Source organism: Larus michahellis, chromosome 4 (genome assembly GCF_964199755.1).
Source record: "Larus michahellis chromosome 4, bLarMic1.1, whole genome shotgun sequence".
Classification (NCBI taxonomy): domain Eukaryota; kingdom Metazoa; phylum Chordata; class Aves; order Charadriiformes; family Laridae; genus Larus; species Larus michahellis.
In genome coordinates this window covers 53,783,881-53,805,917 of record NC_133899.1, presented here as the reverse complement: position 1 = coordinate 53,805,917, position 22,037 = coordinate 53,783,881, and the positions used below count along the sequence as shown (strand labels likewise).

General features: G+C 47.9%; 1 protein-coding gene across 7 annotated transcripts in view; it reads right to left on the bottom strand.

The window, feature by feature from the left end:
- The window catches only part of ACTN1 (actinin alpha 1), a 92,277-nt gene extending 71,037 nt beyond the window's left edge, over positions 1-21,240 (bottom strand). For 4 of the 7 annotated variants that reach the window (XM_074584876.1, XM_074584875.1, XM_074584877.1 and 1 more), the window contains exon 1: positions 20,967-21,210. In XM_074584876.1, the coding sequence (XP_074440977.1) occupies positions 20,967-21,071 (105 nt within the window). In that variant the 5' untranslated portion in view covers positions 21,072-21,210. Of the gene's footprint in view, positions 1-20,966 lie in introns of all 7 variants that reach the window. The other 3 variants (XM_074584874.1, XM_074584879.1, XM_074584878.1) reach the window with 2 other exon arrangements.
- Positions 21,241-22,037: the final 797 nt, after the last annotated feature.

Below are 22,037 nucleotides of genomic sequence, written 5' to 3'. Positions count from 1 at the left end.
AAGGTAGGTTTCTTTTGCCTTTAATCATTTCTCCCATGAATAAGTAACACCTAATGAAAGTGCTCTTACCTGACAGCATTTGTATTCTGATACCCAGCTGCTACTCATATGCCATTCCTAAGACAGTCCCTTGTTAAGATTACAGTAGCAAGGGCAGGAGACATGTGGAAACAGATATTACCTAACGTAAGTGCTTAAAGCAGTCATTTAGCTTAGTACCAATTTCTTATTTCATACTTTAGTCCTGAAGACCACTGGATTAGCTCCCTCCATGGAGCCTTTTAAACACAGTGTTCTCTATAATATACACGACAAAATTAAAGCCTTCTTCACTGTAGATTCATCCTCCATTCAGGCAGCTCCACAGCCGACACTGCTTGAGCAAGTACTTCTGCAGACAGGATAATAGTGTGTTACTCATCATTTTGCCCTGTCCTGCTATGTACTTCAGAGTGGACACACCAATACCTCATTCGCATTTGTGCTCACACCACTACCAACCTTGGTGCAATTCCACAGGAGGGAAATCTCAAACGTGGTATCGGTCACAGTCCTCTCAGGTACATCATTTATTGTATGGGAAAAGGAATGGTTTCACAATGGCGAATGACTAAGCCAACTACCATTCTTCAGTTACAATTTCCACTCAAATTCATCACTGTTGCCCAAGGATGAGCCATAGAAGTTACTACCACGTCAAGCGCTTCGACCCTGCTGCCTTGTATTGGGAAGCTGTGTAGAGATATCTACTACACACAGAAAGCCAGCAAGAGCATTTATGAAGCTAGGAGATTGAACTTACTTTCATGCATATTCATAAATGCTCATATTCTTACTTGTTTGTGTAAGAAAATGCCAAATCATTTAGTCACAGATAATATGTCAGAGTACAGCTCATCTCTTAAAAGGAGTGCCTTCCGTACTCACCATTCCTAATTTTGCTGTTGCCTGACAATTTTCCTTTGCAACAGTTGCTAAGCAAAACATTTGCAATTCAGCTTACTATCACAACTGATACATGATGATTGTTCCTAATGGTTACACAGTAAAACCCATGGCTGTTGAGTCCTGTTCCTTTTTTGACCTACCCTGTTTTTTTTCAGATCTGTGACATGGGTTATTTTATTCTTTACCCAGGGAACACCTAAATCATTTCTACTGCAATATATGCATGCACAGATACAGTAGAAATAATAAAACTGCCAGATACTGGATCCTGCATCACATTACATTAGAAAAAAACAAACAAACAAAACACAAAAAACCCCACCAAACCCAAAAACCACTGACAAGAAATAGATAACCCAAACAGCAGGACGTGCAGTTAGTGTACAATCTACAAGTCATCATTTCCATGACATTTGTCATCTGTTTTCTCAACTAAGGAATCATCTGAGTGAGGTAAAGTGCATGCAGATGACAGATAGCCGTGTTAGTTACCACATGGAAGTCAAATTACCCCTGGTACAAACAGACAAGGAATGTTTATTGCCAATTATTACAGAAGACCTAAAAACATCATTCCAGCAATATCCATATGAGGTCTGTCAATATCTACGGAAAACAAATATCTTGCTAGCACCCTAAGACATCCACCATGAGTGGATTTTCTCTCTAACAATAATAATTCTAATTAGAGGAATTTGAGATTATTTCTAGAAGTTCAAGTAGCTTTATGTTTCTCCTACAATAATCCAGTTCAGTGTAAGACCAATACAGAAAAGTTAATTCAAGACAGACTCAAAGTGCTATATATTTTTCATATCTGTGGCTAAGAAACTGTACCACAGGTTAGCAGTCACAGCTAGCACTCAACAGAATACGAAGCAGGAACTTATCTCCTTTCCAAACAAAAGTCAACTTTGTTGAAAAAAATAAAGGAGAGTCTTTCTGACATTACTAACAGACATGTGGACAGGTTTACTTCAAGCTTGTGCTTAGACCAGAAAACCTCTCCTATTCCCCTTCAGCTCAAGAGCTTCCTATTGGGTAGAGCCCAATAACAAACAGAATGGTCAAGAGAAGTTCTTCTTCCATTAGCTTTGGCTTCATCACGGGGGCTGGGGGTGGTGAGGGAAGGGGAAGTATACAGGTCTCCATCCTTCCTCTTCCATGTCTGATTCATACAAACTTCATCCATGGATGATAATCAGACTTTTCAGGTAAGACAGAAAGAAGGTGATGGAAAGAGACCTTTGGAAGCATGGAGGAAGACAGACTTCTGCCATTCCTGAGAGATGATAGGAGTCTTCAAAAACAGCTTAGGAAATCAGCAGCAATGCAGGTTGCTGCCATATGTTGAAGCTCTAAGGAGGACAAGGCAGGTCTTCACAATTGAACTGATGCTATACTGAAGAACGGAAAAGCCCCATACTGTGTATGGGCAGAGATAAGTTTGTTAGGAAAAAGAAAGTAACAAAGGGATCTTCCTTGTGCAGGAGAAATAGAAGAATGGTAAATCGCACTCTGCCTTGGGCCATATGAAGTTTTCTAGTTATGCCCATGCTGATAGCAAGGGTAAGCTATAGACCGTGCTGCAAAATTACACCTTCCCTTTTGTTCAAAGCCACACCTCAAAAACTAATATGAATTTTATACTTGGTTCTCCACCACCACAACTGCTTGTATTCAGTACTGGCCAAATCGCTGAGCGACACCCATACAAATCCTTACGCCCAAGGGGGTCCCATTTCCCAGACAGGTCACTATTGAGCTTGGATAGCTTCATGCACTAACCTCAGACCAGGGTCCAGCCAGAACCTCCTGTGGCAGAGATCAAATTATTATGTTACAAGTCAACCCCTGGCAAAACTCCCCTGACTTCAAGCCTACACCAATGATAAATGCAGTTCAGTTCAATCCAGTCTTTGTTCCTAAAACTGTCCATTTTCTGCTTTCCCCATAGCTCCCTCTGAGGGCTGCAGGGACAAGTAGGTCTCTGCAAGAGAGCTGATGGCAGACTATGTAGCTTCACAGGAATACCAACATGAAATGCATTGTTTCAGGGTCTCTGGTTAAGTGCTAATCTTCTTCCGGATTTGGATGCCAGCCCCAATTATGAGAAGCACGCAGTAAACAGAACTGTGCCATGTGATATGCGCACTTAACCCTCTTCCTGCTGGCAGCTGCACATCAGCACAAAGTTGCAGTGGGAACAACAAAACAGTGTCTCCACAGACTGGTTGGCCTTTTGTCCTCTGCTTGGTGCTTGCTACTTGCTACTGTCTCCTCTGGAAAACCACGTCCATACAATGGAAGGCTGCAGAGGATGAATGCAGTTTCCACCACAGCCAATCCCCTGGAAGTCCTCTTTATTTTGTGATCTACCCCGCTCTGAACCAAGCGTATGGCTGGGCACCAGCCACAGCCAACAACAACAATGGTCTACGTGCAGCTTCACAGGGAAAAGGGTATGGGTAATTAAGATTGTGCAGTGGGAGGTTCAAGCTGATCTTGTCTGTGGGCCAGGAAGAAATAATCCCACTCCCAACACGCTGAATAACCAGCGGGTGGGCTTGAAGAGCAAGGGCACAGTTGTCCCAACACTTTCCTCAGCAAGCAATCACACGATTGTTAGACTCTACAGTAGGTATTGGCCATTGCCCAGGGGCACTGTGGCTACTGCACAAGTATCCGGTGCAGTGCACCATACGCTGTGCTCCCACTCCAACTGTTGCCACACATGTTGTGCAGTTATGACCACGCAACCCTACACCAGCACCCACCACAGCTTGGGAAGAGAAAATGACCTGAACCAGCAGGCTGGAAGCCAGGTAAGTAATGAATTTCGGCCCCTCTCTCCCACGGAGTCCTTTTCCCTCCCACGGAATCACATATCCTATCATCAAGGCAAGTAGGATCTAACTTTTGCAGGACTCTTCCTTCCTCTTATGCAGTCAGATGGCTACAGAGCATTGGGCTTGGAAGGGAAACATTTTCTTCCTGCACAAATCAGGCAATACAACTCAAAGTGGAGTTTTCGCAGCATTAAATTCAACTTGGTACTTAGCAAGCCGAGCAACACTTATTAGTGGCCCAGGACCTCCTTACATCCTACCTCCTACATCCTATACACTGCACTGGCAACTGCCAAAGGAAGTTAGTCATTTCCACATTAGACTGTCTCCCATGCCATGATCCAACCAGCCCATTTCTGCACGCAGGTAAGGTATTGTTAAGTGAATTAGAATTTATTTCTTCCTTTCTCAGCTGCCAAAACAGCTAAGCCTCTTGCACTGCTTAGCAGGCTACTCTCTAGCACTTTTTTTCCCCCCTGACTTCCTGATGCTTAAGAACCCAACCCTAATAACTTAGAGCCTGTCTCCAGCTCTCTGTGTGGTTTCTCTGTATTTAGGACTACTATAGGCTGAGCTCTACTCAGGAAGACAGCACAGAGCCCTGACGCGTTCATGCTGCAAACTTTGAACTACACTTGAAGCAACAGTTGGCAGAGCAATACAGGGTCCACATGAACAGCGGCCAAGCAGCAAAAGCAGATCAGAGCACCATGTATTTGCTAGAGAATAAAGAGCCAGACACCCATCAGTGAAGAAGTTGCAGCAGGGCATCTCCCCGCTGACAGGGGATTCCCACTCTGCTCACTGCAGCAGCAGCCAGCCCTGCTGCATTATCCCAAAAGGGAAGCACCAGCTCCCAGGCATGAGGAGCCAATCCACAGCACAGCCCTTTGCTTCCCAAACTCCCTACAGCAGCTTTGACACTCTTTAAAGATTGGGAGTGGACCACCAGTACCTGTTCATGGAAGAAGCCTGGTATTCTGCAAGGCAGCATGGCAAAGTTTTCAGGTTTTGAGCTTTCAGACTTGGAGGGCTAAAGACTGCACCTGCTGAGCAGCTTTCTTTCCTCAAAGCTTCAGCAACTGGGTTCATGTGAACTGCTCTGAGCCCTGGCAATGTCCGCAGGGCCTAAGAGGAGGCAGCTAACATTCCTGCATAGGCAACAGAAGCAGCTTCTTTCCCAGCTCAGCAGCTGCTGCACAGCGGTTCTTCGACCAGCTATTGAGCACTTGCTTCCAGAAGGCGGGAGACTGCATTGGACTTGAAAATGAGAAAGATGCCAAATCCCAATCCAGGGACAGTGCTTGGGGAAACAGGCAACGTGATGTTCAAAACACAGATCCACCAATCTTTATTTCCACAGCAAAAACAGTTAAGAGTTGGGTTGGTTTTTTTCCTTCAGCTTGTTCCAGCTCTCTCCCGTTCTCTTAATGCTCCCTCACTGTGGGGACCTATCTAGGTTTAACTCTTCTCCCTCTTATTGTTTGGTAAATTAATTTTAACACTGATTAAGTTTTTCACCTGGGTCACAGTTCACATCCACAAGCAGTTACACTGGAGCAACGCAGAGGTTGTGCCTTGCAAGGGAAGGAAGGAGCAGCTGGGGACACGTATTTCTCAGTCAGCTCTTGCGAGTACAGCCCCTTTACTCTATCAAGCCATAAGTATAGTCTGACTGCTTCCAACATTACTTACTTGTGTAAGGCAGATTTCCATTCCCCCACTCCAAAACCCTTCCCCCATAACCTCAGATATCTTGCATGGCTAGAGGTAGTTTTAAGCTGCATTCCTACCTATGGAGAGTTGGCGACAGTTTATTCTTTTCACACGCAGACTAGAACTATCACCTGGTCCAAGCTACAAAAATTCAAGGAATTTGGGCAGGGCTTAAGGAAAGTGAGAAAGCATTGCTTTGCTTTCCAACCTAGTAAAAGGCATTCAGAAGCCTGGAACAGAACACAAACCTCAAGCTCCTTCGGCTGCCAGAGCCGGATCCCCTCTGTATTTGCTGCAGTTCCAAATACCATATTGCTGGGGGAACGGTTTCATGACTGGCATTGGACACTTTATTGACAAGCTGACATTAAAGTGGGCAGTCCCACTCTTCACTCACCCTACCACCTCCCTCTTCTCTTAAATTTAGGCTCGATAAGCTCAAGTCTATTATCTGGCTGAAAACTCAATTTTCCATCACATGTGCAAGTACTGATCATCCAACTGAGAACGAGTGACAGATAAGCACAGCCTGGACTGAAGGTTGTGAAACTGCAGCTGGAGTAAGTCTTGCCCTAAGTAAAGGAATGAAAAGAGAACATTAAGCACTCGCACATGCAAAAGTTAAATAAATTAGGTGCAAAGCGTAAGATTTTGGCAGGTCTTTGGAATCGTCAGGGACTGTCAATTTGAATATACCTTATGTCACCCTCTGGCAAACTATCTAAAATACACTTTATAGACTGCAATTCCACAATACATTAATTCACCCTTTTCGTAAGGCTGCAGAAATATCAAAAGTTCACTAGCCAAAAGGCAGATAAGCACTACATAAACTACATTAAGAGCTCTGGAGTATGTTATCCCCAATATACATATGTGAAATATTTTGCCCAGTCATATCCTCTTGGGAATGCAAAGCAAGGAGCAAATGGGGGGTAAATTAAGTCTCGGTTAGTTTGATAGAAACAGGCACATCTAGCTAATATTTCTTTCTCTTCTACTAAGATTGGAAGGGTGGTTGTTGTTCTGGTGCCCTGCAATTTCATGACAAATACGCAGTCTTACAAAACCTTGTTAAGGGTTCACATGAGAAGAAGTCATAGGAGAATGTGACTTACCAATCCACCACAAAGGAAGGTCAGAGGGGAAGAGAAACCGGAGCAAGTTTTGCCAATGCCTCACACTGCTATAGCACACCCAGAGGCACGCTTATCCAAACGACACCTCTTAATGCACTCTGTGCCCCAGCACTGATAAAAGAGCTTTGCTCTTTGCCTAGAGACCTGTTCCTTTGGATGGGCCATGCAGACAGAATCCACACATTTGATTCCCACAGCCCGACTGTGCCCAGTGCAAACACTCCCCTACCTCAAGCCTGCCTGCTGCTGCCCTGTTCAGAAGCAGAGCAAGGTTACTCAGGGGCTGCCAGAGCCCACTGCCAGCGGGGGACTTCCAGATAAGTTCTGAAGGAAAGCAACATCACCAAAATAGTCTATAGGTGAAAGTGATGAAGACAATTGTTAAAAACTTATTAACAAAGAGTTTCAAAAGTTCTTTTCAGTACCATATGATTTTGTTAACTTATCAGACCATGAAAGCCAGCAACCCACCTAAGCAGAACAGCAATCTTCAGGCGAAAGCATATGAGATCACTGAACATCATGGCAGAGTAAGGTGGGAACACAGATTTTTTTTTTTCCTTCCCAGCTCCTGTTAATGAAGGCAGGGCAAGGAAAGAAAGAAAGAAGAGGAGGGGGAAGAATTTGGGATAGGGAAATATAGATAGAAAAAGAGATATCAAGGAGTACCATCAGAGGCTTTAAACTCAAAGCAAAACTTAACAAAAAATAGTATGCTGGTGATTTTATTCTCTTTGGCTATGCCCACAGCAGAAAGTCACTACAAAAACTGCTGTACTGTACTAACAGAGTTGGAAGGATGCGGAGAAGGGGACATATATACTTGCAATTTTGTAGCGGCGTGCTGAAAGCAGACATCTGAAGTTAGAGATGACAGAAACACACAAGCACCACTCTGAAGTGGTCTATTACTAGACTTCATCCTGAAGAGAGACAGGGAAGCACTCAAGCAGGGTGCCCTGATAGTGGCTGCGCCAGCACCTAAAGCCAACAGCAAGTTAAACGCACGGTGCCAAGTGCAGTAGTATACAGAATTGAAAATAATTTGAGTCAAGTGGATTGTGAGCAAGTACTGCAAACAGGGAAGCAACTTTTATGTGCTGTAATCAGCACAAGTGGTCTTAAGACAAAACTTAAGTAAGAAAAAAAAAAAGGGGGGGTGTCCATTTAAAATCCATTACCATCGCTTCAGTGGTCACGGCCTTGCAGCATCTGGGAATCACGCTCACAGATCAGAGTTGTGCTGTACGGGGTGCGGTACAAGCACAGGGCAGAAACACTGCCCCTTTCCCCAACTACCTTGCGGGCTACGAGCATGGCAAGGGGCTGCAGGAAGATGCAGACAGATAAGGCAGAGTACAAGGCAACAGGTAGACACTGCCCAGGCCAGAAGGAAGATACCTTGGCACATCATGCAGCCCACCACACAGATCTCTGGCCACAGGCACTCTAGGACTTGCTCCTCACCTTACTGACCACTCTGGCCTACATGGCAACAAGTACATTTTCAACTGTTTACGTAACTCAGTGACAACAGCAGATTTCTGGGGCAATAAGGTAAGTATATAGACAGCAGTGACAGATACTGACAGAACACACAAGGTCCCAAGGGATGAGAACATCTCTCCCCTCCCAAGCTAAATCCAGAGTACATGAAACAAACTCATCAGAGGTTGTTTCTCTACTCGCTTCACCTGCCAGGGCAATGATGCAGACTCCGCATCTTATAGTACCTCTATTGCCCAGCACCACACAGCAATGAAGCCTGGAAAAGCAGCAGGATCATTGTTCAATAGCAAAATGAAAACCTTGTGATAGGAGTGGTTTTTGGGGTGGGGGTAGGTTTTGGGTGCGGTTTTTTTCCTGGGGTGTGGTGGTGATGGTTGGTTGTTCTGTTTTTTGTTTGTTGCTGTTTTGGGGTGGTTTGTTTGTTTGTTTTTGTTGTGTTTTTTTTTGTTTGGTTGTTGTTGTTTTTTTAAAGGCCAAAGAGACTTTTCCTTTTTCTGATCCCATCACAGGCCAAACACTGCAAATGAATATCCTGCTCAGCTGCTGAGTAGAGTGTGCTTGCCAGCTGACGGCAGGCAGCTGGGCAGCTAGGTATTTTACCACTGCAGGGCCTTTGCTTGCTGCAGTTGCATGTACACACCCACCCTCATCCTTTCTCACCCAGCAGGGCTCTCCACTTTAAAAACTGCCCACACTTGTTCCTCACTATGGTCCTTCTCCCCAAGGAGGAAGAGCCTGAATTACAACAAGCTTCATCTCAGGAGGTAAAAATGAGGAATCAAAACAAAGGCTGGAGACAAGTGCACTGGTACTGCCCTCCTGCCAGGCTATGGAGGGGAGGGCAGGAGAAGCCTTCAGGAAAGCCAGCTCATTGCTCTCAAAAGGAGAAGAGGCTGAAGAACGCAGCAGAGCGATGCATCTGCTTGGAAACCCCATGTCCTGCAGAACAAATCTCAGGGCCAAGAGCTGAAGTCTCTTGGCCTTGCCTACAAAGTTAGTAATTTGGTGGGTGAGGGGAGAGCACAGACACCGTGTGTAAAGACAAGAGGGTATTCTGACACCAAGAAGAGACATTGAACCTGCTGCAACGTAGATATTTTCTACCATGTAATAAACTAGATGTTAAGTACTACTACATCACACCTTCAATGCCACCAGCTGCCCTGCAAGTTCCATCCAACACCAGTGTCCTCTGACACAGCTTGCAAAGAGAAGCCTCTTTCTGACAAAGGGGATGCAGGAGATCACCATGAGCTGGGCATACTGGCTCACCTCCACAGGGATCCTGAGCTTCTCCCTGCTGCAGGAAGCCCACATGGTGCCAGCCCAGGCTTGGCAAGAGATACAGTGAGAGAAAGCGTGGCCTGTGCCAGGCTTGCCCTGTGTCCCCTGCACCCACCCTTGGGCCACCAGCAGTAACTACCTCTCACAGGACTGCAGGCAAAAGTTGTTCCAAGCTCTGCAAACACAGAGGATATTACGCTTCAAGTGTTTTAGTTACTGTAAGCAGTCCACTAATTACAGTAGTAATGATTGGATTATGGCCAGTTAACAGTTTTAAAGAAACAAGCCATTATAGGAGGGGGAGGCAAATACTCCTTTGGGTCTAGGATGGAAAAAGCTTTCAGTGGTCCACCCTGTAGGAAGTTGTCAGTAAGTAGCTGGGTCAGACCATTTGCAACAGGCTGCAACAGCAAGGAGCAGTGTAATGTGTCACCAGATGATACACTGGCACATGAAAATTATCAGAGTTGGAGAAGGGGTGCTTGCAAGAACAGAAGGTCTCCTGTTCATAAGCTGGCCCCATCAACTCCAACACCTCTGCATGACTGGACTCAAAAGACATGCTGCAGACAGGTGTGTGCATGCTAAATTAACGACACAGCATCATGCTTGTGATGCTTTGTTTCAGCATGCAAGGAGTTGTTACTACAGGCATTTTAGAAACTCTTTAACAGCGATGTGCTAGCTCCAACCAAACAGCCAAATGCAAACACCCACATTATCAGGAGCCAAAGGCACTCACCAGGAAAAGCAGCTAGAAATTTCCTTTCACTAGCAATTGTTGCCAGCACTGGAAGGCCCACAGTATGAGGCGTTAATCCCTTAGTCCCTCCAGTTGCTAAAAATCCATACAAGGAACATGCAGGGAGGGTTCCTGCACACCTGACTCTCACACCTCTCCTTCAGCAACAACTGACTGCAGAGCATTCTTTGCGGGAAAAGCAGCTGGAACAATGGATCCCTGCAACAACTCCTATCCCAATGCATGGATACTGCAACAGGAAGGACTGCCAGCTCTGAAAGATGAAGTTTTGTGTGGCCATGCCTTTTCTATGGAGGGCAAGAGGTCCCAGTTGCACAGCATCGCCCACTTTCTGCCCTGCAGCACCTTCTGCAAAAGAGGAAAGGAATATCATATTTTACAGAAGAAATCCCCAATGTGTTGAAACCACAATGAAGGGAATGATACTCATTCCCAGAGGACTACCCCGATGGCACTGCCAGCAGTATGTCCCTGTGGGTTGGGTAGCTCTGCCTAGCCAAGGAAAGCCTTGCACCCCCACCACCCGCTTTTCCCTCTCCACTTGCCCTAGTAAAAGCATGTCCCTACACCTCTCACCAACCCTCAGCGGTGACACCCCACTATCCTGCGCAAGCTCTTCAGTGCCTCCCCTCACCCCCTCCTCAGAAGTATCTTGCTCAGCTTGGTCTCCTTGTTCTGTCCCTTCAGAGGTCTTCAGCTGAAGACTGGCAGAAACTGAGTTTGGTATCGCTGGCTGGAGGGTGAGGATTTCTGGCAGGAGAGAATCAGTGGAGCTGGGCATCTTGCCCAGAGTGAGTTCACACTTGGCTCACCACAGCTGGAAATAGTCTCATCCCTGGCCAGAGTTCCCCAACGGCCCAACAAAACCCTTGGGAAACAGCAAGTTTCCACACGTTAGCCATTTTGAAACTGACTTGTTCATGTTCATGAACGTACTCCCCCGCTGCCCCCACCCAGCCTTCTCCAAGCAGCACAGCCGCCTGCAAGCGCCGCTGCCAGAAGGTGCTTGATGAGCGAGCACTGACGAGGCATAAGGTCTCGCTTTGTGCATTCAGCTAGGTGCGTCCCAGACCGATGCTTCCCCTGGAGATGCTCCTCTTGTACAGCAACACCACAAGCAGAGCTACAGGGAAGGCAGAGGCTTGAACAAACGTACTGTCACACTCCTCTTCCCACCACACCCTTCCATCCAAGTAACTGCTCTCCCCTCCCTCATCGGTGGGAGATCTCCACACCTCCCAAACCAGATAAGACATGTAGGAAACTCACCTGGAAGCATAAATACACTTAAAAAGCTGGAACTGCTTTTGGCTGCAATCAAAGTTTTCCTTAGGAAATGAAGTATTTTCCATTGCGATAAACCCTGGCATAGATATGGTCTAAACAGCTTTAAACAAAGCATCATTTCTTTGGGATTGTTCAGCAGTTAAGAAATTAACTTGCTTTTTTTCACCTATGGAGCCAAATTTTAAAGTTTTCTTGGGGATAATACATCTAAGTAGCAGAACTAACTCACAGTCTACTGAATGGTAGATTTAAATAAACTGAGGGGGATCACAGGTAAGTACACTGGGTAGTAAGAGAAACTCGGCTGCTATAGAGTCAAGGAATCTGGCCAGGAAACAGGGCTCTGGGATGTACACATCACTTTCCATGATGAAGAAAAGAGCGCTCAGATGGGATGCAGAGACCATACATGGCGCTCTTGCTCTCCCTCATCTCTCCAAGGCCTTTACAGGCTAGCTCCTGGAGCGAAGATGTAACAGTTCAACTTCCATTTACAGCAGCAGTGAAGTTCGAGTGCTTAGCATCACATACTGCAGTGAGGAGTACCAAGTGCCCCGACTGCCTGATCCAAAGGCCACAGAAAGCAGTCGTCCTTCCTCCACTGCCAACTGGCCGTGGTTCAGCACCTCTGTAAGGACAGGAGAATTGTCCTCAGTGTTGTAAAAGGAAGCATGAGTATTCTGTGCAAAACTGTCCATCCAGCACACTGAACGATGGAACGAGCTGAGTGAGCAGGCTGTGCTGCCCTTCCGCATTGTTCTGCCCAGCACAGGGATACAAGATTTCATAAAGGTCCCTCTGAAAGTGAGGGCCATGCATAGGACATGTAAGCAGAGCCCACCTGTGCTATCCTGAAAGGCAGGCCCTATACTGCAGTAATGCACGGTCACTGCAAAGTCATAGAATCAGAGAAAGGTAGGGGTTGGAAGAGACCTCCGGAGATCATCTAGTCCAACCCCTCTGCAAAAGCAGGTTCACCCAGAGCAGGCTAGACAGGAACACATCCAGGCGGGTTTTGAATACCTCCGGAGAAGGAGATGCCACAACCTCTCTGGGCAGCCTGTTCCAGTGCTCCGCCACCCTCAAAGTAAAGAAAGTCAAGCAGACTGCCAGAGAAGCAACCAGCTGATACATCAAGTTCAAGTCATCACTGCCTTCTCATTGACCATGTAAGTCATCTAAGAGGATACGGAACAAGTTGCTGATTAAGAAGTCTGCCATACAGCCTCACCTGCCTATCAACTATCCACACCAGTGTGTTTATGTAAGATTGCCCAGAAGCCTTGGATTGCTGGCATTCATAGACCTGCTTGAAACCACTCCAATCTGAGCAACAGATAGGTGATATATGGAGACTCACATCAGTAGTGTCCACTGTATTGAGCGTTAATAGCCAAGACATGGCCTTTTCACCTGCCAGCACTTCCCATCTTGGCTCTAATACAATGGAAAGGCCAGTTTTGCTGTCATTTCCCACACCACAGGGATGAATACGTTTCCAGCAGGCTTTCAGTCTACATAGATAGAATGACAAATCAAAGATTCATCCGGATGAGACACCAAAGTCCCCCTCTGTTTATTCATGCCTACCCCAATCCTGTCAATGGGAGCTGTTTCAGTGCACTGAGGGTGGAGAAGGTCTCTGCAGAGCTTGTTCATGTTGTAGTGCTTCAAAGCAACAACAGATTTGGAAGAAGGGGAAGAGAGGAAAACTGCAGGTAAAAGCCTGAAGTCAGCCAGCTGCAGTATTGGTACAAGGGTTGGCTTGCAAAGGCCTGATCCACCCCTTACCAATAGGATACACACATTGCCAGCTGAGCAGGAAAGACACAACGACAGGAAACCAACATGGGGAAAAAACGGTTCTGCTTTACTGCCTAATAGGGAGCAAAAGGTTAAACTGGCACCAGGCCACACCACAAACATCCTATGACCAAGTTCTGCTCTCATGCAATGGGGGAAGAAGAACAGGGACGGCGGCAGTGGGAGGGGAACAGGAAGCAAACTTTTTTTTTTTGCTAATCATATTAATGCTAGTGGTTTTCTCACTTAAGCATCTTTTGGGTTGGCCCAAGAAGTCCCCAGTTCTGTCTCGGGGATCTGGGTGACTCTATTGAGAACCTGTCAGTCTCATGCGCCGGGGTCAAAATAAAGCAGTGGGCGGCTCCACAGACTTCAATAAAACAGACTTTTCTGGCATGACTAGCACCAAGACAGAAGGTCCTGCTGCTGACAAGCCTATCTCACCACTCTACACCAACTCATCCCAATAGATCCAAGCTTTGTGTAACATGCTTCATCCCCAAAATCCCAGAGTTAGAGCAAATCTTATGCCTCTATGAAGCAAAGATGACTCTCTGCCTTTCTTGCTAAGGTCATGTCTTTCCCACCTAGCCAAGCATACTACTCACATGCTTTCCCCCCTACACACGCAGTTCACCTATGGCTTTGAGGGGATGAGAGGGTTTTATGTTGCTATACAAGATTTATAGAAGTCATGCTAAGCACGTTCCTTGTGGTAACCATCATGTTTCCAATAGTCATACACAGCAAGAAATCGGTTTTATGTTCTTAGATATATTTTTTTAAAAAAAAGTAAATTCCATTGCACTCTGTACCCAACTTTTTCAAACACCATTCCTTAGACTGTACAAAACACCTCAGAAAAGTCACAGCAATACATCCAGCAAGCCCCTGAGGCAGACACAACACATTAAAGTAAGACCAGTCCACTGTATGTGTTGTATTTTAGCAGCTACCCATTTCCCCAGACAGCTCTCCAGCCTCTTTTCTACAGTGACTGCTTTCTGCACCTCATCATCAGAAAGAGCACAGCCATCCTCTGCTAGTGTAAGTGCACTCCAGAGAACAGCCTAAGTGTCAGGCACAACAGTGATAATCCACAGGCAGCTGGAAAAAGCTCTCAGTCCTTCCCCAATACTGCCATGCAAGTTTTTCACCATCGCTGTCACTGCTGCTTGTGCCAACCTTAAGAACTCCAGGCCAAAGCCTTAAGCGGATCCCAGTCCTGTGTGCACAGGAAAGCACACAGGCTCATAACCTGGCCAGGGAGACCAACTGAACCCTGCTCCTCCTCCAGTTAAAAATGCATGATACACATTAGGCTGTAGAACTGCACCTCTCACACAGCACACACGAGAAGAGCAAGGTGCCTACAGCAGGAGCACGTGGGCAGCATATTACTACCATTCATGGTGGTCACCTCAGTGGTGGCAAGAGCAGGCACCATTCACTGGGTCTCCACTGTAACACACACAGCTTCTGAAAATGTGATCCCAGTGTTCACAAACGCTTTTACTGAACAGGCTTACCAGCCCACATTCTCACAGCTACCATCCACTTACACTTGAATTTCATAGCCAGACAACACCACCTCATACAAAAGCCCCCGCTTCCTTCTAAGGGGACAAGTTCTCACCAGACAGCCAAGAAAACTGAAGTTTCCAAGCAGCTTCTGCTTAAAGATGCCCTATGTGGCATGCCAGACTCCTCAAGCTATACCACCAAGCACTGCAAGCTATCAGGGAGGAAAACAACATTATCTTCTCTAGCCTTTGCGCTTATGCATGGCAAAAATGTCATTACCAAATCACATGTACAAGAATTTAAACTGGTTGCCTGAAGCAGTCAGCAAGAAATTCCCCAGACAGACACGCTTTACATCACTGGGCTGGTAGCTGGATGCCTTTGAGGTGTTTCATCCTTCCCTAGAGGATTAGGAAAAGGAACAGTTCAATCCAGTTTGGTGAGTATCGTGTTCTCATGAGTTGATCCTTCGGATCTGTTATACACCCCCCCAAAGAACATGCAGTCTCTTTCTTAACCCATGCCCACCTTCACCTTCATTTTTCCCCTTAAATAGGATGTTGAATAGGTGGGCAAGTCACTGCAAAGAGCACATGCCTCATTCATCATGCACAAGAGGTTACAATGAATAATAATGTTCTTGTTAAAAAACCCACAGGGATACATCCTGATGAAACCCGATCACAGAAAGTATGAGGCAGCTCCCACACTCAAGGACAAATAACTGATCTACAAAGACAGATATTTCCAGAGTTCCCTACAGCAATTTTTTAGTTTAATGTTTTGAAAAGCAAGTATCTGGCAATAAGCTACCTATGTTAAACAACGAAAGTTTGATCCGAAAGATAAGAGATAGCTGGTGACCTATATTGCCTGCCTGTTTGACTGTAAAAGAGCAGCTGAGCAAGCAGCCTTACAAATTTCACCATTCTGCTTCTGTATCAATACTGGTCACTGAAAAATAAGGACTCTCAGGTGCACCCGGGCCACCTTTCCTACAGCACACCCACACTGTGGAGACGAGGCAAGCACCATCCCTCACTATGGCCCAGCAAATACTACGCAGTGTCACTCACAGCAGGAGCAAAGGACCCAAGTGCTGTACATTCACCAACAATGCACAGTTATTTACCTCACTGCTGAATCTATGATGGTACTGAAAGAAATTTTAGCAAACTACAGACTGGGTGTGGTATCACACCTCTGTATAGGTCCACAGCAGTTACCACAACTATAGCTTTCTGGAAATCTAGATAACCTTCCCAAAATAGACCCTGACTGGATGACAGGACACTCAATCCAAGGGAAAAGGAAGCTCTGATTATGACTTTTACATTTTGTCAGAGATATTAGTCACAGTCTTACCACCTGATCTGAGCATGCTACCAGCAGGCTTGGAGGTGGGCATGTTTCCATGAGGGACCTGAGCTCTGTTTAATGGGTACTTTCTATCATTAACAACCCTACCTCAGAGATGTGATTAGCACAGCAAAATTCAAATCATAACAGAGCAGTAAGACCTGTTGGATGCAGATACAGTAGGGCCACAAGACCCATGGCTTTTTAGGTTATAAGACCATCTTCGTGTATTTTTGTGTATCTTTACATGCAGCGTACAGCACAGAGCAGCAAGAGGGGTTCTGGGAGACTGCCATTTCTAACAAGGAATTTCTTTAAGTTCATGAATAACTGTACTTGGTAAGTACTTCTTTAGGGCAGAAGTAGTGCTCCCGAAGTCTGTGCTATCACTGCATCAGCAGCACCGTAAATCTGAATAGTGCAGTTCTCTCAGCCAGAGATATCATTTACTGCCACATTGCCACAGAAATGCCAACATGGTGAGGCAGAGCAGCACTGGACAAAGACAAGGCACATTTATTTCATCGGTTTGATTTTTTTTTTTTTTAAAAAGAAAAGCATTACTGACAATTCTTACATCATTTGGGTTGTATAAGGCTGTCTTCTACATGCTGCAAATGAACACTACTTCCTACTCATATTGTCAAGACAGCAGCTGTCAGGTCAGAAAGCAATTCGGCATTTAAAGTTTCCCCCCCACCTCTACAGTTTGGGCAAGTTGTTTCCAGCCATATTTTAAAATAAACCCTGAACGAGGTGCACTTTGAGCAATTGGTTCATGAAATGACAGTGGCCAACAGGAGAGCCTGCTGCATGCAGGGCCCGAGGGCTGACCCCTACCAGCACCCCAAAGCAGCAGCAGCTTTGCCCCAGTGTCATTCCTGACCTCCCTGGGACACTCAGGAGGCGGTGACAGGAGGTTGTCCTTCTCACCACTGTCCTTCGTCTCACCTGCAAAGATGAGCTAGGTGTGCTGAGCACCAAGTGGCTCACACAGCCCCTCAAGGCCAAATCTGGCTCCTTCACCAAAAGCCCCCAGGTGACTCAGGAAAAGTTTGAATGCTTCAGCCGGCCATTTGGCATCAAAAGGGAGAAATGTCCTTGTGGGCACAAGTGACAATCTCTTGGCCAGTAAACACCCACATACGTACTTTTTACATGACAAGTTCGTCTACCTCAACAGCTAGGTAAGACCGTGGCAACGGCTTTCAGCAAGTTTTGCTTTTTAACACTGCGAAACAGCAGGATCAATCTTGTTATGCCTTGGCTGGTGCTAATTTGAGGCCTGACTCCCGACAGGAAAGAAGAGAGAAGAGAGAAGAAAGAAGTGTCTATTAGAAGAAACTACTGAGATGAGTTCAACAGTGCGAAGGCAAAAGTATTTTAATCCCCAGAAGAGACCCCTGCTCCCGCACAAAAGCCCATGCAGAGGCTTATACCAAGTGAGAAGTACTGCACATTATATCTTTTTACCACTTATGAATAGCAATACTGTAACAAGCTCTTTAAAACCTCTTAGAGTCTCCTCTGATAGACATGAGAAATAGGCTTCGTGTACAAAGCTGCTTTCCTCCCAGGAACTGTCACTTTATCCCTATATTGTAAAACATTAACTTCCCAGAAGGGGCAGATGGGAAGAGGCGAGATCAGTGTCTCTTCTCTGTATCATGTTCAAGAGGCCAAACTTCACCCTTCAAATATGAAACTCACTCTGCAGCTCATTTATTTACCTATCTCAAAGCAGGTCATGACACCATATTTCAAGCACGACCCCAGACACCGAAGGCTGTCATATTTGTCTCTCAGCACAGGTAAGAAACCCACAAGCCAGCTCCTGAAAACTCAGCAAACTTCTTGGCCTCAACAGGCATGCTGTAAGGACATTACTGAAAATCAGCAGATCTACCAGCTTCTGATGCCTGCCATGAGCTCTGCTGAGCCCATGCAGCCGGGAGAAGGAGACCTGGATTAAATTCATCTGTGAGCAACATCTCTAGACTGTTTGCTTCACAAGTTTCAATTAGTCCCAGCTGCGCAAAGCCACGCAGGACAGCACTGTGGCACAGCTATCCCAGTCCGCAGGGCCTTACCGAGCCAGGACACAAGGGGCTGGGAGGAAACAGCCAGTAAGACATGGCCACTTCTCACGCAGACACTTGCTCACTCGATTACTGGCCGTGCCACCACTTTAGACATGCTGTCTCCCCACCCAGAGAAGGCCCAAGCATAAAAGTTTCAAGTTTGTCTCCCTGGCTGGAATCAGTGCTATAAATAATAATGACAACAATAATTTGGTAGTAGTTAAATCAGATTTCGTACTGTCTGATTTAGTACTTAAATCAGACAGATTTCCTCTATCAGAAATTCTCTAGCTATTCCTTAGGTGAAGGAAAACCTAAAACATGCAAGTCAACCAGGAAAGACTGAGCCTGAAAAGAGCCTACAGGAATATCTGGGAGGCACGAATCTCTCCTGTTCACCTCAGTAAGCTATTAATGAACGTGTACAGTAATGAACATTTAACTTTAATTACTGCAATGATTTCATTTCACAGGTAAGAAGGGGTGACAGTTTTACTACACCATGCATCCCAGGCTTATGCTTACTGGATATACTGTTACCTCCCCACCTCTGAAGGAAGCAAGCCTCAAGACCCTAACAGGGCTCTCGGTCACATTCAGACCCCAGGGTGGGGAACAAGAACTGTCCCTCAATATCTGCACAGCCTGCGGTCCGCTCATTGATCCCTCTGAGGAGGGGTTAGCGTGATAGGCTACAATTGGGAAGAGTCATCACTCTCAGACCTGATCTTCCTACCTACAGACACCAGAGGGGTGGGTCATGATAGAAATATGAGCTTGCACCCATTGGAGAAGGGAACAGCTTCAGCTGTCCATCGGCAGGAAGAGAAACAACGTAGTGACTCCACCACCAGAAAAGGACACCTAACTATACAGAGCCCTCCCATTCAGCAAGCCGGAGAGTAACACCCAGCACATCAAACTCAACGGGTAGTGGTTGACCATCAAAAGAAATTGGCTTAGATTATTTTGAAGCAGATGTGTTCATTCCTTAGAACTTCCCCCTGGCTTCTCCCCTCAACTGCAGAAGTAACCCACGTTAACAGAGTAGCTCTCTGTCCCCCTCTTGTGATAGGACCAAGAGGACTTTAAAACTACTCAAGGGAGGTAATATTAAAAGAGCGCATGGCCTTCAGGGCACGTACCACAGCTTGGGTTTTGGGACTTCTTTTTAAGCCAAAGGTTCAACCCCTGCTTCTGACAACCAAGTCAGTGTCCCACTACATATAAAATATTTCCCCTCACCCTGCACCATGAAAGGCAAAAAAACCCGCAGTATGACAATCATTTCCCCTCACAGCCTGTGTGCAATACTGCCCATCTCGGCTCTGGGCCCCACTGACTGCTCCTAGATGTATTAGCCAGATATTGGCATAAAACTGGAGATAGGGATCACAGTCAGGCAGATCTTTTGAAAAGGAAGAAACTTCCCTCCTTAAAGGCACAGAGCCTGGTCTTCAGATAAGCCATCCATCCCTCACACCCCAGACCAAGATTACATTCCTCTCTTTTGTTGAAATGTAAGCTCACACACCATCAACTCTCTTTCAACTAAATGCCCTTGTTTGCATGCTTTAATTCTCGTGCTGTCTACTCTCACCTCCGAAGTCTCTCCAAGCGAGGAAACCAGGAAACCGCTGACAGCGGCTTTATAGCTATCACCTTCAATTAACTCATCAGACTCCAGGGGAAAGACTGCTCAGCGGCACCATTTCAGACAGCTATGAACAGCAGAAACGGAAAACCCTTCATCTCGAAGCAGAGGACGGGAGAAGGAGAGGGGCTAAAGAGGAAGAAGAATCTGCTCACTGGTGTGCCCTCCTTCCAGAAAGCCCCACACCTCGGGCTACATTATATATATTAATATATCTTCTATGCATAAATAAGGAATATCCTCCCCTTTAGTATGGAAGGCATGGAGATTCTCCTGCCTGCTTGCACCTCCGGCAAAGCAAGGTGGGATCCGAAACGCGAGCCCAGAGCGAAGGAGCAACTGGCCAGGAAGAGCAGCAGGAGCCTGCTGCACCCCGAGGTGCCCCTGCCATGTTAGCACGAGTGGTGTTTCAAATTCTGCTTTACTGTTGCCTGATGAAGTGACTAAAACGGAAATGTTTCGGGGATTAGGATTCCAGAGTGATCTAATACAGGATGCTTTTGGTTTAAAGAAGGAGGGGGGGAAAAAAGCCCCATAACTAGAGAGCGGCGAGGCTGGAGCTCCTCCTGAACTCTCCCCCCCCACCGCCACCCTTTCGGTTTAAAGGAAAAAAAAAAAAAAAAAAAAAAAGGGCCGAATGTTACCATTTTTGGACATGAGCTCCGCGCAAGCCCTGCCCTAAACCACACCATTCAAACGAGAAGCCAGTCACCGTCCCGCCGCCGGGCCGGGGCAGCCCGGCGGGGATAGCGGAGGGGGGACCCGCCGCCGCCGTGGCCCCCCCCGGGGCGCACCTGCGGGCGGGCTGCGCGTGACAGGGCGGACATCTGTTGCTGCGGGGGGACCCGCCGCGGCACCTCCCTCCCTCCCTCCCTCCCCGCCATCACCTGCCCGCTCCACCCGCCGCCGCGGCCCCCGCCGCCTCGCCACGCCTCGCCAGCCCCCGGCCAGGCGCGCACCGGCCCCGCCGCGGCCGGTGGGGGCGGCGGAGCCGGGTCCCGGCAGCCTCGCGATGTGTGTGTGAAGGGAGGGGAGGAGGGGGTCACCCACCTTCCTCTGCTGCTTCTCCCAGGCCGGGTCGAGGAGCAGGTCCCGGTCCCAGTCCTCCTCCGGCTGCATGTAGTCGTTGGTCTGCTGCGGGTCGTAGTGATCCATGGCGGCTGCTGCGACGGCGGCCCGTGCCTGTACCTGTCCCCGTCCCGTCCGTCCCACTGTGCCCGGCCCCGCGGCCGCTCAGCCCGAGCAGGCGGCGGCGGCGCCCGCTCCCACCTCTCCGCCTCAGCCGCGCGCACCACGGCGGGGGCGGGACGCACCGCACCGCCCCCGCCCGCCTCCGCGCCCTCTCATTGGCCGCCACCCGCCGCCGAGACTGCATTTCACAACCACAGCCCGGCGCTCATTGCGCGCCCACCACGTCCGTCATGGCGCCCGGGCCGTCGCGATAGGCGGGAGCTGGCTCATCCGTCCCTCCCCCAGCACCTCCTCGCACCTCCCCCGCGGCGGCAGCGGCTGAGGCAGAGGGCGGGCGGACGAGCCGGACGAGGGGCGGTGGGGATGGTGCCCGCTGGGACGGGGCGATGCGGGGCAGCTCAGTGCTTCTTTCGGGGCATTTTTCCCACAACGCCCCCGCGGCGCGGGTGCGCGGGAGGCCGTAGCGGGAGCGGGCCCCTCACAGATGCGCCCTCACGGGCGGGGCGGCCGAGCGGTGCCGGGGGGCGGCGGAGCTGCGCGGGTCAGGGCAGCGTTTTGTCGCCGGGAGGATGTTTCCGTGTGACACAGCTGGCGGCCCCTGGTGCCGGCCCTGCCGTGAGGGTGTGCGGTCGCAGGTCTGCAGTCCCGCCGCCACCCCGCGCGAGATACAGCCGGTCACGCAGGTGTGCCCCCGCCTAGGGTGACAAAAAATAGCTATTTTCGCTTGTTCCCGGCTGGTAGCCGCTGGTCAAGGTTAGGATTGCCGGTGTGCGTGGTGGCACAGGGTGACCCTGCTCGCAGCGTGCTGCGCCACGCCGCCCAGGCACGCCTGCCGCTTTCCGCCCGCAAATATCCCGTTTAACGAGAAAACGCTAAGCTTAACGTACATTTGGCTCATCTAGCAGCTTCCTAGGTGAGAAACGCAAACCG